The sequence below is a fragment of the Balaenoptera musculus genome, chromosome 8 (genome assembly GCF_009873245.2).
Source record: "Balaenoptera musculus isolate JJ_BM4_2016_0621 chromosome 8, mBalMus1.pri.v3, whole genome shotgun sequence".
Taxonomy (NCBI): Eukaryota; Metazoa; Chordata; class Mammalia; order Artiodactyla; family Balaenopteridae; genus Balaenoptera; species Balaenoptera musculus.
Window position 1 is genome coordinate 56,534,350 of NC_045792.1, and position 14,209 is coordinate 56,548,558.

The 14,209-nt window shown below is 40.0% G+C and overlaps 1 protein-coding gene across 4 annotated transcripts in view; it reads right to left on the reverse strand.

Moving 5' to 3' along the window:
• Window positions 1-716: 716 nt before the first annotated feature.
• Window positions 717-14,209, reverse strand: part of POLD3 (DNA polymerase delta 3, accessory subunit) — a 46,480-nt gene continuing 32,987 nt past the window's right edge. For 2 of the 4 annotated variants that reach the window (XM_036862285.1, XM_036862283.1), the window contains exons 10-12: window positions 8,877-8,989; window positions 7,675-7,753; window positions 717-2,934 (exon numbers count right to left, since the gene is read on the reverse strand). In XM_036862285.1, coding sequence (XP_036718180.1) covers window positions 2,732-2,934; window positions 7,675-7,753; window positions 8,877-8,989 — 395 coding nt within the window. In that variant the 3' untranslated portion in view covers window positions 717-2,731. The remainder of the gene's footprint in view (window positions 2,935-7,674; window positions 7,754-8,876; window positions 8,990-14,209) is intronic. The other 2 variants (XR_005021043.1, XM_036862284.1) reach the window with 2 other exon arrangements.

The window sequence follows — 14,209 nt, forward strand, 5'->3', positions numbered from 1 at the left end:
CCAAATTCTAGGATTCTACCTTCTAGTGCTCAGATAGAAGCATGACATATAGGAGATACGCAATAAATGTTTTAATGAATAGTAAATATAGCCATCTACGAATCTCACTTTCTCTAAATAAGAAAATATACTCTCTAAAACCTTTCATAAAATAGGGTAACTATCTTCCCTCTTTGACCACACTGACAGCCAGAATGATGATTTTGAAAGAGTGTAACATCTGGGTCATATCCTTGATAACATTTCAGGAAGTTGGTGGCTGACTGCATAATTTATGACATCAAGAAGGAAGCCATCATTTGCAGAGCACCTATGTGTGCCGAATTTATTCTGTATACACGTTACTTCACTCTTGGTGGCCCATGGTAACTTGTTTGAGCTCTATTTTGATAAAGAATCTGAGGCTTAGAAATCTGCCCAAGGTCACAGAGCCAGCAAGTGGTGAAGCCAGACTAACACAATGTGCAAGATCAGGACTAGATTTTCTTCTAAAGAAACTAAAAAATGAGGTTGGCTGAATCTAAGATTTCCCACAGGACTGAAAAAATGATGAAGACAGCAAATAACTTGTCCATCTCAGACTATGGGTATGCAGTTTGAACAATATAAACTGAAAACCAGCCTTGTTCCTGTTCAGAGTTTAAATAATTGCATACACTGTTGCCATCCTGTCAAATAACAGATTCATCAGACAATCAGTTTGAAGCACTGTTTTAAAACAACTTCTCAAATTTATTTAACTCATGTGGATAACATGGTAGAGTTTTTTTTTTTTACAAAAAGAAGGAAACAGCCAGCACTTACTACTCACTAAGCCTTGCCGACGGCTCAGAGTGTAGGCAGCATACCGGGCACAGTGACCACAGGATTTGCATTATGCTTGCAAAGACAGAACTCCACTAGCACCAGAGTTTTCCAATTCAAAATGTGATTTAATTAGAGATCCCAGCATGATAATTTTTTTAAAAAAAGGCTGGATTGTTGCTTTTTTTTCTTTAATTTTCCATTTCTATTTAGAAAAATGACTAGAGGCAATGGCGAAAATAACCATTTAAAAGGGATTCCTCTCCAGAAGTTTTTTGTAAAGTTAAATCCAGCCTTTCCACCCTTCTCTCCATCCTTCTACATTTTAAAAAGAAAGGAGTTTGGAATGTGTCAACCTTTACTCAGCTTGCTGCACAAAGCCTCTGCCTTCTCAAGTTGTAGACGTAATGCTGGGACTAATCTCCCAAACCTCTGGTTTTAATCAAGTCCATGGGGTGCCTGGCTGGAGGGCCCTGGGTGACAGTTGCTAAAGAAGCTCCTATTAATCTAAGGTCAGTCACAACACAATCCTAACCTTAAACAGTAGACGGCTGACTGCATCACTTACGACATACACCAGGCGAAGGCAGAAGGAGCAAGAGGCAAGTCAGACGTCCCTCATCTGTTAGTCATGAGTCACGCCAGCAGCTGAGCCTGTGTTCCTTTCCCCAGAGCTCACTGTGCAAGGTCACTGCCACACCACCTCCATCCCCTGAGCTCACTCTCCAGCCATAAAGGAAGGTGCTTCCAAGTTATCACTGGAATAAATGATTTTCCATAAGTAACAAAAGAAAATGTTTAGATCTACCAATGACTCAGGCTCTCCATCTCTTCTTGGGGAGCCTGTACTTCTAAGCATGTGAGGAAGTTAAAAATACAGAGGTGCAGCATCAGTAGACAATGTGCTTTACCTCTTCCTCATTACCTTCCTGGAAAACTGTTGTTTCTAACATTCAGTTTCCTTGAAAAGGAGAAATTTTACTTAACTGTTGTACATTGCATGTAAGAAGGAACTTCTCTTTTTAGCCTTCATTTCACTATATGGGTTTCCCTCTCTAGGTACTGAGAGTGGGAAAGGGAGAGACAGGAGGAGACAAAAATCACAAAGTGTCGTATAAAGCACACCCTGTGTCAGCAACATGACAAGTCCTCTAATGGCATCAATGTTGACTCTAAGTAATTTCTGGCGGGGTTGAATACATCATTACATTTCTATTTGTGCTCTGCCTGAGGCTTTTCCCTAACCACTAATTGCGAATAAAGGGCTCAAGAGTAAGAGCTTTTGTGAAAGGGCTAGAACACAAGTAATGTGCTGGTCTGTGGCCAGGTGTCAGTGTACTTTATAATGGAGGAAAAGAGGATTACCGGGAGATTTTTGTTTCAGCCTTTAGTCCAACCAAGATTTAAAAGACTTACAGAAAATGCTTCACACAGAAGTGTGGTAGTGGGGAAGGGAGGATGGGGCAGTGGTAAACACATCCAGTAAAATTCAGGCATAAAAGAATACCCACACAAGTCCACAAAATACAAAAGAACAAGGAGGATCACTTCCTGAGCCATAAATGGATGGATAAGGGCACAGGGTGGGTAGGGCACAGTGGATTAGCCACTAACGGCTTCAGTGATAATTCTGAAACCTGTTCCAATTTATTTTTGGAGTGAATTCTTCTCCTGGACAGGTCAAAATTGTACTTAAAAAATGTCATTAGAAGATAACAGCTTTTGAAATATTCTTTTGCCTCTTGCTTCCAGGTGATTTCCTTTTTGTTGAAAACCAGAAGCCGTATAAACCTTACAGGATGGAAGAACAGTCTTTTGATAAAGATGAGGTGAGGCACTGGATGAACTTACACAGTAAGTGAGAGTCTGTATGTCTTGGTCTTGTCCCTTGACCACTCCACATCTCTGACCTAACAGAGATGGCAGTTCACTTCCTCTGGAAGAAGCCAGTAATGGACACTTGTCTATTGGCTTTGCCCAGAGCAGCAGTTCCTTTCTTTGGGCCCTTTCGTTCCTCTTTGGGTTCCTTTTTCAGAGTCATGGCGGGAGGCCTATGTACAGAGGAAGTCTTCATCTTAAGCTCTTCTTCACTATCTGTGCAGGATTCACTCTCGTAGACCTTTTCAGTTACTGGAAGAACACAGAAAAAAATGGGATATGAGTGGGTTGAGTCATTTAGAACACTGCTCTCCTGAGAGGATGAGATGTCTGGTTCACTCCAGTCCCCTCAGACCCACTGACCAAGGGAGGTGTGCTCACTGACCACCGCAGCTTAATCCCGCTGGGAGATCAGATCCCTCCTCAGGGAGGAAGCAGTATTTTGAGCTCACACAGGCCTCTAGCTGGGGCTCAAAATCAACATTTACCTTACTCCGTCACTGCTATGCCCCATGCCTTTAAGTGGGCGCTTATCATGCGGTTGCCCAAATCCTGCATTTGGGCCTTGGTCTATGCTTAGCTAACTTGCTGAGCTCTACATCAGAACTGTCTGCATCTCAAACACCTACTTCTACCTCCATGCTTTGACTGACTTCTTCAGTCTCACCTCCCTGACCCCCAGTGCCTGCCATTTCCATCACTGGTTTTCCTGGTCTTAAGCTCTGCTCTACCAGCCAGTCCCCATCCTGCCTAGCCAGACGCATTGCCATGGACCCTCCTGGCTAGTCCTATCCTGATGTCACCCACTGTGAACTGGAGATTAGCTACTCAACTATTCAGTTCTTGGTTCTCAGTGACCCAGGATTTAGTAATGGTCTACATCATGAAGATGACTATCTCAAGTAAACTTGGTCAGATGACAAACTTGATAGTTTTAATTTTTTTTATTTTTTTTTTAATTAATTAATTAATTAATTTATTTTTATGGCTGTGTTGGGTCTTCGTTTCTGTGCGAGGGCTTTCTCTAGTTGTGGCAAGCAGGGGGCACTCTTCATCGCGGTGCGCGGGCCTCTCACTATCGCGGCCTCTCTTGTTGTGGAGCACAGGCTCCAGACGCGCAGGCTCAGTAATTGTGGCTCACGGGCCTAGTTGCTCCGCGGCACGTGGGATCTTCCCAGACCAGGGCTCAAACCCGTGTCCCCTGCATTGGCAGGCAGATTCTCAACCACTGCGCCACCAGGGAAGCCCAAACTTGATAGTTTTAAAGAAGGACAAAGATAAAATGAGAAAAAGTTCCCAGTGTTTTTACTCCCTGTCAGCCAAGGGTGTCTTTTGCCTTTTCTCATACCAATAAAATTCACTGATCCCTCCCCATTGGAAACTTTAAAAAAAATTATACCAGTGAGGAGTCACTGTAAGGAAGCCCCAAAGGACACAGGCACAGACAATCGCTTCCAACAATGATGTCCCACAACTGATGAGGGTCTCTTCAATACTACTGCAGTGCACACACCAACCGCAAGAAACAGTACAATGCCACCCTCCTGTGACTTTAGAGAGATGCAGCAGCTGTACAGTCAACGTCATCTAAATCCTTTCTCAGCAAATGATGGAAAAAGGAAAACACCTTTTCTTAGCTGAATAGAGTAACCTAATATGCATAATACTCAAATGAGTAAAGTGAAAGGTATTTTTTCCCATTAACAAACAATGATAGTTTTAAGCTCTCAATTATTGATCATTTCTTTCTAATAAAATATATACGCCGAACTGTTCTAGAGGCATAGGCTTTGGAATCAAATACACCTGTGTTCTAATACCTAGTCTGTCACTTACATAATCTCAAATTTTAATGTGTATCAGAATTACTTGAAGGCTCATTTAAACACATATGGCTGGGCTTTATTTCCAGAGTTTTAGATTCAATAGGTCTGGGGTGGACCCAAGAATTTGCTTTTCTAACATGTTCCCAGGTGATGCTGATACGCTGCTGGTCTGGGGACCACACCTTGAGAACCACCATTCTTTGCTCCCCTGTAAAAGGTGATATGCTGCCCTACGAAATGTACAAATACACCCAGTAATCTTTGGCAAGCACTCTTCAGTGCTATATTTTCCCCTTGCAATGGGCCACGCTGGAGGTCAACTGGCTATAACCAGTGGAGTATTCCTTCACCTTATTCATCTATTCTTATTAAGGTTGCATAATCAACAGTCCCCTCCCTAAGAGTTCCTAGGATTTGTCATTACTTTCAACAGCCTAGAATTCACTTTGGCTGACCCCTGTCAACTAAGAGGCTAAAAAAACACTAGTAAGCTTTAAATATATACTAAGCATTCTTGAAGGTCTTAAGGCTCCACAGACCAGAGGCATTAGAATCTCCCATGAGCTTATTAGAAACAAAGAATCTCAAGTCCTAACCTAGGCCTACTGAATCAGAATTTGAATTTTGTCAAGATCTTCAAGTAATGTATCTACTCAGCAAAGTTTAAGAAATGTTGCTCTAAGATACTTGAGGAATTTCCATGCTGTACCTGTTAGTTCAACAATTATGATCCCAGAACATCAGCCCCATCCTGATGCAACTTCAAAAGCATTACATAACTGGATTTTAGAACAAAATTATGAGCTGTTATTTACTCAATATCTCAAATTAGGGAATTCTAAAGAGCCACCTACAGATATAGAAAAGACAAGACTTGCTCCTCCATAAGCTATATTATGTATTCAAATGGCGGCATGTCTGTAATATTAAACTTCAGCATCAATTAGCTCATTATTTCATGACTAACCACTGGTTGTTTCATTGCCAATTCTGTGCAATGCACTGCTTGAGGGAGTTAAAAACCAGTCAGGGCAGCACCAACAGAATTTCTTAAGCAGAACACTTTGTATATACCTTAAGAGCTAAAAGGAGCATTTCTATATTCAAAGCTGTGGCTACTTCAAACTACAGAACAAAGGAGATTTCAACTTAAAAATACAGGACCTTTATTTTAGCTGAACAACACGCCACTTTTCTGGGCTGCCATAAAAACAGGCCCAGTTTGCATGGGTAAAAGAATTCTTTTCCACTCAATGTTTTGCTCTTGGAAATCTACCCTGTCCAGAAGTCCACCCCAAATTTATCTCAGGGGCCCAACTCCCCAGTCCCTGTAGTAAACTCACAGAAAGGGAAAGATCAGCTTTTTAAACCCACAGACCAACTCCCACCCAGCACAGGACAGGAGAAGCCCCCTGTGCTGGTACGTTTGGAACAGTCTGAGCAAAGAGAGGAAAGCAGAACTCCTTTGTTGGTTACAGGAGCCAAGATTCATTAGGTTGAGCTTGGACTAAAAACCTTAAAAAAAATGTGCTATGTGAGCACAGTTTTCATTGTTGCATCCAAGGCTCTTAATAGTCCTGTCTGGAGACAGGAGTACAAAAAAGTTCACATCCCATACCTGGCCAAAACTTGAGTACTATGTTTTGAACAAAGCAATAGGTAATTAGCCACAAATTCCCAATGAACTCTCATAAAGATATTTTTGACACTTTTCTTTTGGGGTAGCAGGAGGGAAAAACTGGCACTGATGCTTTTGTCCTCTTAAGTTTAAAAGAAAAAAGACTGCGCACTGCGATGAAGAGTGGCCCCCACTTGCCGCAACTAGAGAAAGCCCTCGCACAGAAACGAAGACCCAACACAGCCATAAATAAATAATAGTAAAAAAAAAAAAAGAATAAAAAATTCAACAGTAAATACGTAAATTACCATTAACAGTCAAACCAAGAGGCTTGAAATTCATTACTAGAAGACTAAAAGCAAAAAACAAACAAATAAAACAAAAAAAGACCAAAATCCAGAATTCATAGGCACAAGAAAGTTAGCACTGAAAAGACAGAAATTTCCTGTGTAAGGAATTTTATTCCCAATCACCTGCTACAATTAAAATGGCAGAGGCCTTTTCAGATGAGTGGGAGGTGGGGAAGGGGAGAGGGCTCAAGACTGATGAAAGGTCTTCACTAGTTTTAACAACCACATTGCCCAGGGAAAGTTGATTCTTCAGAGTCTATCAATCGTTTTAAGACAAAAATTTGAACCAGAAAAGGAAAATCAAGAAAGGGAAAAACTACTTCTCTAGGAGAGTCAGCATGTGGCAGGTGCCACAGGAAAGGAGAAATGACAATTCTGGGCTATCTCACTAACAAGAGGTTGAAGAGCCTAAACCCACAACTTTTTACAAACACAAAAGACAGTACCAGGATCTGAACATCTCATCGGGCTTCAAGTGCTAAATCCTAAAAGCCCCACAGAAGTCGGTCAATCGTGGTAGAACAAGCTAAAACATGGCTGAAGAATCAAGCAATGACTCAAGGCCTGAATTCTAATTTCCCTCTAGGCCTCCATAAAAAGCACATGCTTTTACCTAACATGGCTTACAAGCAGGAAACATAAAGGAAGTGATTTGGAAGAGTCAGACCCCTCTACAGAACAAATGGGACAAAACACAAAGAAGACTCTTGACACTCTCTTCAGAGTCTAGTCATCTATAGGAGCTTCTTTTCCACTGTTCAAATGTATAAAACAAACATTCAAAAAAACCCCAAATGTTTCTCAATGTCTATGATTTAAAATTGGTATTGTGGTTTCCATCTTGAAAGTGTTTTTTAAATATATTACTTCACATGAATCTTCACAACAATCCCACATGTAGGCAAAATGGTATTTTCCCTCCACTCCACAGATCAAGAAACTCCCCACCGAGATGATGTGACTTTTATGCAAGATCTCAAGCATATGACCCAAACAGGAACCCAGGTATTCTGACTTTAGTTGTAGTGTTCCCTATATTCCACTACTAAAAGTGTGGGCCACAGGAAAGCAGCCCAGCACCACCTGGGGATGAATCATGTGCATATTAAAGTCTGAGGCACCCTGCTCTGTAAGGGATTAAGGTGCTCTCCACGGTAATAACTCTATCTCTGGATTTGGAGTCAAAAAATTTTCTTACCTATGCAGCCCTCCTCGTCCACAAAGGCTTTAGATTTTAGCACACGTTTTCGTTTTCTTTTGTTTTCTCCACTTGAGCCCTAAAAGATCATAGGAAGATCAGAGGATACAACATTAAATTGACCTATCAAGCTATAGAGAAAAATAACAAAAGCTTTTTACTCTATAACAATCACCCTCCAATATTCTATGACGATAAAAAGTTAAACAAGTTATCTACAAATTTCCCTTTAGGGGACCAGCCCAACCACAGACAAGTTACGCTCATTGATACTTCATTGTGAGAAGAAAAGTAGCATGTTGAGCAAAGAACTGTGTTCATTCAGTCAACAAACTTTTGTTGGGTAGTGCAGGCGTCAAGGTTAAAAAGACCAATAGGACAAGGGCCTTAGTGGAGGAGAGAGACAAAGAAAACAGACCATTGCAATCCACTGTGGTAAGGGCTTTAATGGAAGGCCACAGCAGGTACTATGGAAGCGCTCAGGGAAGGCCTCTAAACCAAACCAGAGGTCTCCACGGCATCCACCCTTGCTGTGGATACCTGCTAGTTCAATCTTGACACTGCAACGTTACAACTGTCTAATTTAGTATCAAAAGGTATTACTTATACCAACTTCCTTTTCTCTCCACTGGTCTTCCACCCCATTTTCTCTTCAGCTAATGAGGAAATTAGTGCAAAATTTAAATGACAGTCTTAACACAAAGAATTAAGGAAAACTAATAGTCATAAAGGAAAAAAAACGCCCATCTTCTCAGTCCTTCATTATCTACACTAACAGATGCAGACAAGAGCCAGATGAAGATCATTGAAAACTGTATTTCCCCATTTGCAGCCCTTTTCTGGAAGAGCAACAAACCTGCATAAGTTGTTTGTTCTACTCTGTCTTTCACATACTCTGCTGCAAGACTTCACTTTGCATAATGCCAACAGGAGTTGGGTGGCACAGCTGCCCTAAAGCTGGAGGGAATGAAAAACAAAAGAGCTCCCAGGATTGACTTCGGCCACATTCCTGAGATGACACCTAATGGCTGAACTCCCTCTTCAGGTGAGAAGAGAGGGAATGCCCATTCTGCACTACCTATAGGAGAGCAGGACGAGACAGGAGCCGGCTACTGACATCTGTGAAGTGTATAGCAGCAAACTAACGTAGCAGAGTAGTTTTATCCTTGGGTGATAAAGGACACATCCCAGTAAAGTTGTACCTTGACAGAAGGAGGCTCTGGCTCAGTCTTCAGCACTGGTTCAGGAGATGGAGAAGCAGGAGGAGGTGGGGATGGTGACTCAGCTTCATAAGCCCCAGGAGAGTCTGGTATGACTGAAATAAGGAAACAAGCTTAGATAAGAGAACTACAGCAGTGTCTGGTACAATGCCTTCTCCACTGGCTCTCTAAAATTCCATGTCCAACAAAGGGTATTTTGCAAGCAGTAATTCATGACAACCAAGGACTCTGCAATCATATAACTATAAATACCTTTAAAATACATATTTTATTAATTTTCATACAAAGAGAATCAAAGAATCAAGAATTATTAGAGCTGGAATATACCTTAGAGATCATCTTAGCTAAGCTCCTAATTTTATAGATAAGTCAAAGTATGATGTTGTTTTATAAATATCCACTGATCATCTACCATGTGTCATGTATTTCACTTACATTATTTTACTTTATCCTCACAACAAACCTAAGAGACAAATACTATTATTCATACATTAGAGTTGAGAAAACAGAGGTTCAGAGAGGTTAGTTAACTTGCCAGGGGCACAGAGCTTGCAACCAAGGCAGGAAGTTTTAGACCCCTGTCAGTCTGATTCCATAGCCTTACTATTCCAACTATCCCATGCTACCTTACCACTCAGGGCCAGACATTTTCTCTTAAGATCAAGTAAGTGGAGATAATCCTCAGATTATACCAAATGTGAGTACCTTTCATCTGAAGAGCTACAAATCCGTTAACAAATATATTTAAAATACACCGACGCATCCACATTCCTTATGCTTATGTCACTAAAAATATATTGAGGGACGATGCTTGACTAAGGCAGACAGACATGGATTCTAGCATATGAATGTGGGCAAGTTGTAAAAAAATCTCTTTGAACTTCAGTTGTATAAAACAGAAATAATAGTAACAGTGATTTTGTGACTGTGATCTGAGGATTATTTGCCATCACTTGAGATGTATGTTAGACTGAAATTTTCCAGCTGATATTAAGAGCATAAACTGTGGGGTGGGGGAATCATCTTTGACACGATGATCACAATTACAGCTCTAACAGCTAGGACTTGCCTGTTAATATGTGTTTGGGAACTACGTCTCACTTGCCTCACTGATGAGGCTTATTTTGCTACACTGAGATTATCAGGAAAGAATATTTTAAGGAGAGAAATATTGCTATGGAAGTGGTACCACCTGAAAAGAGAGTACCACCAGAGGGATCCCATCATTTCTGAATAGTTCCAGAAATAGTATAAGGCCCATAAGAGAGGAAGTGAAAATCCTCAGCTGACCTATTGCTTAATTACCACAAAGAAATTGCTGGTCAAGGGACTGGGTAAGCTGCTTAGCCTCACCTGCTCCCTGAATCTCCTGGCTGTATTCAAATTCTTAGCACAAGTCTTGGATCTGAAATTCTCCCAACCGATTAGGTCAGTGCTAAAAATTATGACAGTGGAGGGTTCAAGGCCAAATGACCTGAAGAGGTGAAGCAGAACAACAGCCAGAAAGAAACAATAAATTATACACTTCAAGTATGAAATGGGCCCCAAAACTTTATAAGCTCTAGGAAATAAAAACATAAAAGGAAAGTGGTCCAGCTATCAACCAGCTCTGGGAGGCTAGAACATGATGGGAGCTCAAGGAAGCAAAAGTCCAGTCAAACCACAGAACCAAGCACCCGTTTTTCTGAAGGTATAGCTATTAAGAAAGCTGTGTCACAATGTATTACAGTGGTAGGAGTGAAGTTTATGTGGTGAGGATGCCAAAAAAAAAGGAATTTTGAGTACTCTCAGTAATAAGTTTAAGAGTTCTTACTCTATTTCCAGTTCTGTAACGACTTAACGAAGGAGAACACAATCCCAGTGGCGCCCTCTAAGATCCCTCTCACTGCACTGCATGGACTGTTTATCTACACTCCCCCTTCAGACTCTAAGCTCCACACAGGCAGAGGCACCACGATTTCCCTAGCATTGAATATACAGTAACAATTTCTTTTAAATAAAGGAAAAGAATCATTTTCTGAACTAAATCTCGGATGATGGGCTTCTAGGTCAAGGAAGATTCAGCATATACCTCCTTCTCCCTTCCACACACCCCCAAAGAGAAACATTATAAACGATACTAAAGGAAAGAAATGTTGTAACCCTCTCATAATAGGGAAGAGAAGAACACCAGAGGAGCCAAGGGCTCCTAATGAATAAGAAATTTCAACAAATCCCTGGAAGATGGAAGGCAGATGGGAAAAAGTTGACAAGGGAAGCATCAGTCAATTAGGTGAGTCTGATAGGAGAGGTTACTATACATTATAAAACTTGTATTTTATCTGATTTTTGAAATTGTGTACATGTATTACTTTGCTTAAAAATTTTTTTTTAAACAAAATATTTTAAGAAAGGAAGGACAGGGAAAACAACTAGAATTTTCTGGGCTTTACAAACATTAATCATTCATTTTCATAATAACCCTACAAAATCACTATTACTATTTCTGTTTTATATTGATACAACTGAGGTTCAAAGAGATTTTTTAAAAACTTGCCCACATTCATATGCTAGAATCCATGTCTGTCTGCCTTAGTCTTTATTACCAAGCCAAGCATTCTCCCTCAATATATTTTTAGTGACATAAGCATAAGGAATGATGGATGCATTGGTGTATTTTAAATATATTTGTAACGGATTTGCAGCTCTTCAGATGAAAGGTTCTCAAGTAGTGAAACATCACTCACCCCAGGAAAGCAACCTTTGTTGGGGCAGAATAAGAGCTGTGGTAAAACTAATTGCAGGGATCCAGTAATGCAACCACTGTTTATCAGAGTTTTCTGGAAGAGATGGGTAACTAGAATTCCTGAAAATCATTCATAGCTTCCTAGGAAATTTTTTTAACTACTTATCTTAACCTTTAAAAAAGGGGTTGTGGGTCATTTGCTTAACATTCTCTATAAGCAATTTGCAAGGACTGAAAATGGTAGCAAGGACTGAAACATACCATTTAAAACTACTTTTTCCTAGCAATATAGATATTATTCTTAATGTTATTTCTCTCTGGGTCTGGCCTTTTCTTGCTTTACAAAGAGAGTATGTAAAATAGAACTGCTAAAGGTGCTTATGACTCTGCCAGGGAGAAAGAGAAAGGAACAGTCCCTTGGGTAGAGAGTTAAGGATATGAAGTTGACGGGAATTTTCTGAGAGAAGGTACTTTCAAGTGTGTTTATTACCATTAAACGCTTACTGAATTTCAATAGGAAAAGTGGGGTGAATAATAAGAAAACTGACTATATGTTAAGCTCTGTCCCGGCACTTTTGACGCAGCATCTTATTTAATGTTCATAAAAGGCCGGCACAGTTTGTGATAACATCCCTATATTAGAGATGAGAAAACAGGAATTGATTAAGTTATCTGCCTAAAGTCACATGGTCAGTGGTAAAGGTTACGATTTAAACCCAGGTCTGTCTAACTGCAAAGTCTCTGCCATTTCCTCCACTCCTGCTGCTCAGGTACTAACTTCTAGCTGAAGACAGCATATTGAACTAATAGTGTAACAGAAATAAAACAATAATAGGTTAGAGACTGTATGAAGGTTTAAAATGAAATCCCACTGGCTTTGAGACAAAGAAGAAATTTAGGAATAAAATGGCAAAGGTTTATAAATTTAGTCAGATGCCAAAAATTACCTTTGCCAGAAAAAAAAATCTGAGAGCCTCTGCTTTATATCATCTGCTATTATACGTTGTCCACCTCTTTCACATTTCTTCTCCCTTCCAAACTAAATAACCCCACTCATATTTCTAATCACTTAAGGGTATTATTTTTGTGAGCTAAGGATCAGAACTACAGAGAATATTTCAGAAGTATGTAAAGAGTGTTCAACCAACCACAGTAATTCCTTGACTTAGAGCTGACTCCTTCACTAACACTAGAGTATCTAGTTTACTTTTTTAATGTACATTAGGATGATGGCTTCAAAGACTTTTCTAGAGTCTTCCTCAAGTTCTTTTCCTGGTTGGAATTTAGGGAAAACTGTTCCAATTAGCACACATTCCTAAGTTACTTGCTAAGTTATTTTCCTGTGTGTCTGCATAGATTTGCCTCTATTTCCTCAACTCTTAACCAGTCAGAATGTTCCTTGATGGTTGTTTCATCACACACTTGGGAATCTTCCTTTCTGTAGTCTTGGTTAAAGCATTTTGATAAATGACATGGAATTAAGTATACAGCAACTGCCCCACTGGGATGCTCACAATACCCTATCCCTATCCATTCCACAGTCAATGGAAACCCTAAATCCATGGAAGAGTCAAAGATGTACCTCTGCCATAGACATATTCAACTTTCTTGTACAATTTCTTAGATATATTCATTTCCTTTGCATTACTGTCACCTGTATATGTAATTTGTTTTTTCACTCACTTGAGCTAGTATCCCCCCACTTTTGGGGAGCCTTTGTTACCATTTTCAGTGCTTCTTACAGTAGTTTCTGGTAAGAGTAGAGTCTAACAAGTTTAGCTTTGTCCTTTAACAGCATAGCAGGTTCCTTTTTTTGCATTCATTTTTCTTTAATCTCTTTTTAGTGTCAGTTTGTTTGCTTTTGTCTACCTTTATATGATGCTGAATCCCTTTGGACGAGAGTTCCCCTGGCCATTACCTAAAATGTTTATACTCATTAGGCCATGAATTCATGGAGGATCAATCACAGCAGCTCAAGCTTTTCACCACTGGTTCTCAAACCAGGCTTTTCAGGATCGAAGTCGTCTGGCATATCAGTCCAACCCAGGTATCGTTCTCTTTGGTCTCCTCCTTTTTCTGTACACTTTCATTTACACATTTTGGGAAGGATACTTGATACTGGCTCTTAGAATAATTGATATTCTTTTAAAAGGCACATTTACTTTTCAGGCGAGACTCTTGCCCTTATTCTGTTCGCTTATTGTACAACAGTGTCTACAACTTAAAACTGGAAGGGTTCACAGTGTCATTCCCTCTCAACATTGACCATACAGGTTCTTCATCTTAGCATGGTTTTACTTATGTGGTACAAAACACCACCAATACCCCTGATGCCTACAACATCACCCATTTTATAAGATTCACATGAAGGTACCCAAAGGAAGAGCTCCATTTTATTTTTTAAAAAAGAAAATGTCTTTGATAATAAATGTAATAATCCTTATTCTCTTTCCCTTTGTATCTGCTACTTTGACAAATTACCATAAGATTATGGTTCTTGTCAAAAGGTTAAAGTAGGTTTTAAACAGAAATAGGTACACTGTATCTCTCAGTGCTTGGATTACTATTGTCACTGTGACCCATAATAAGT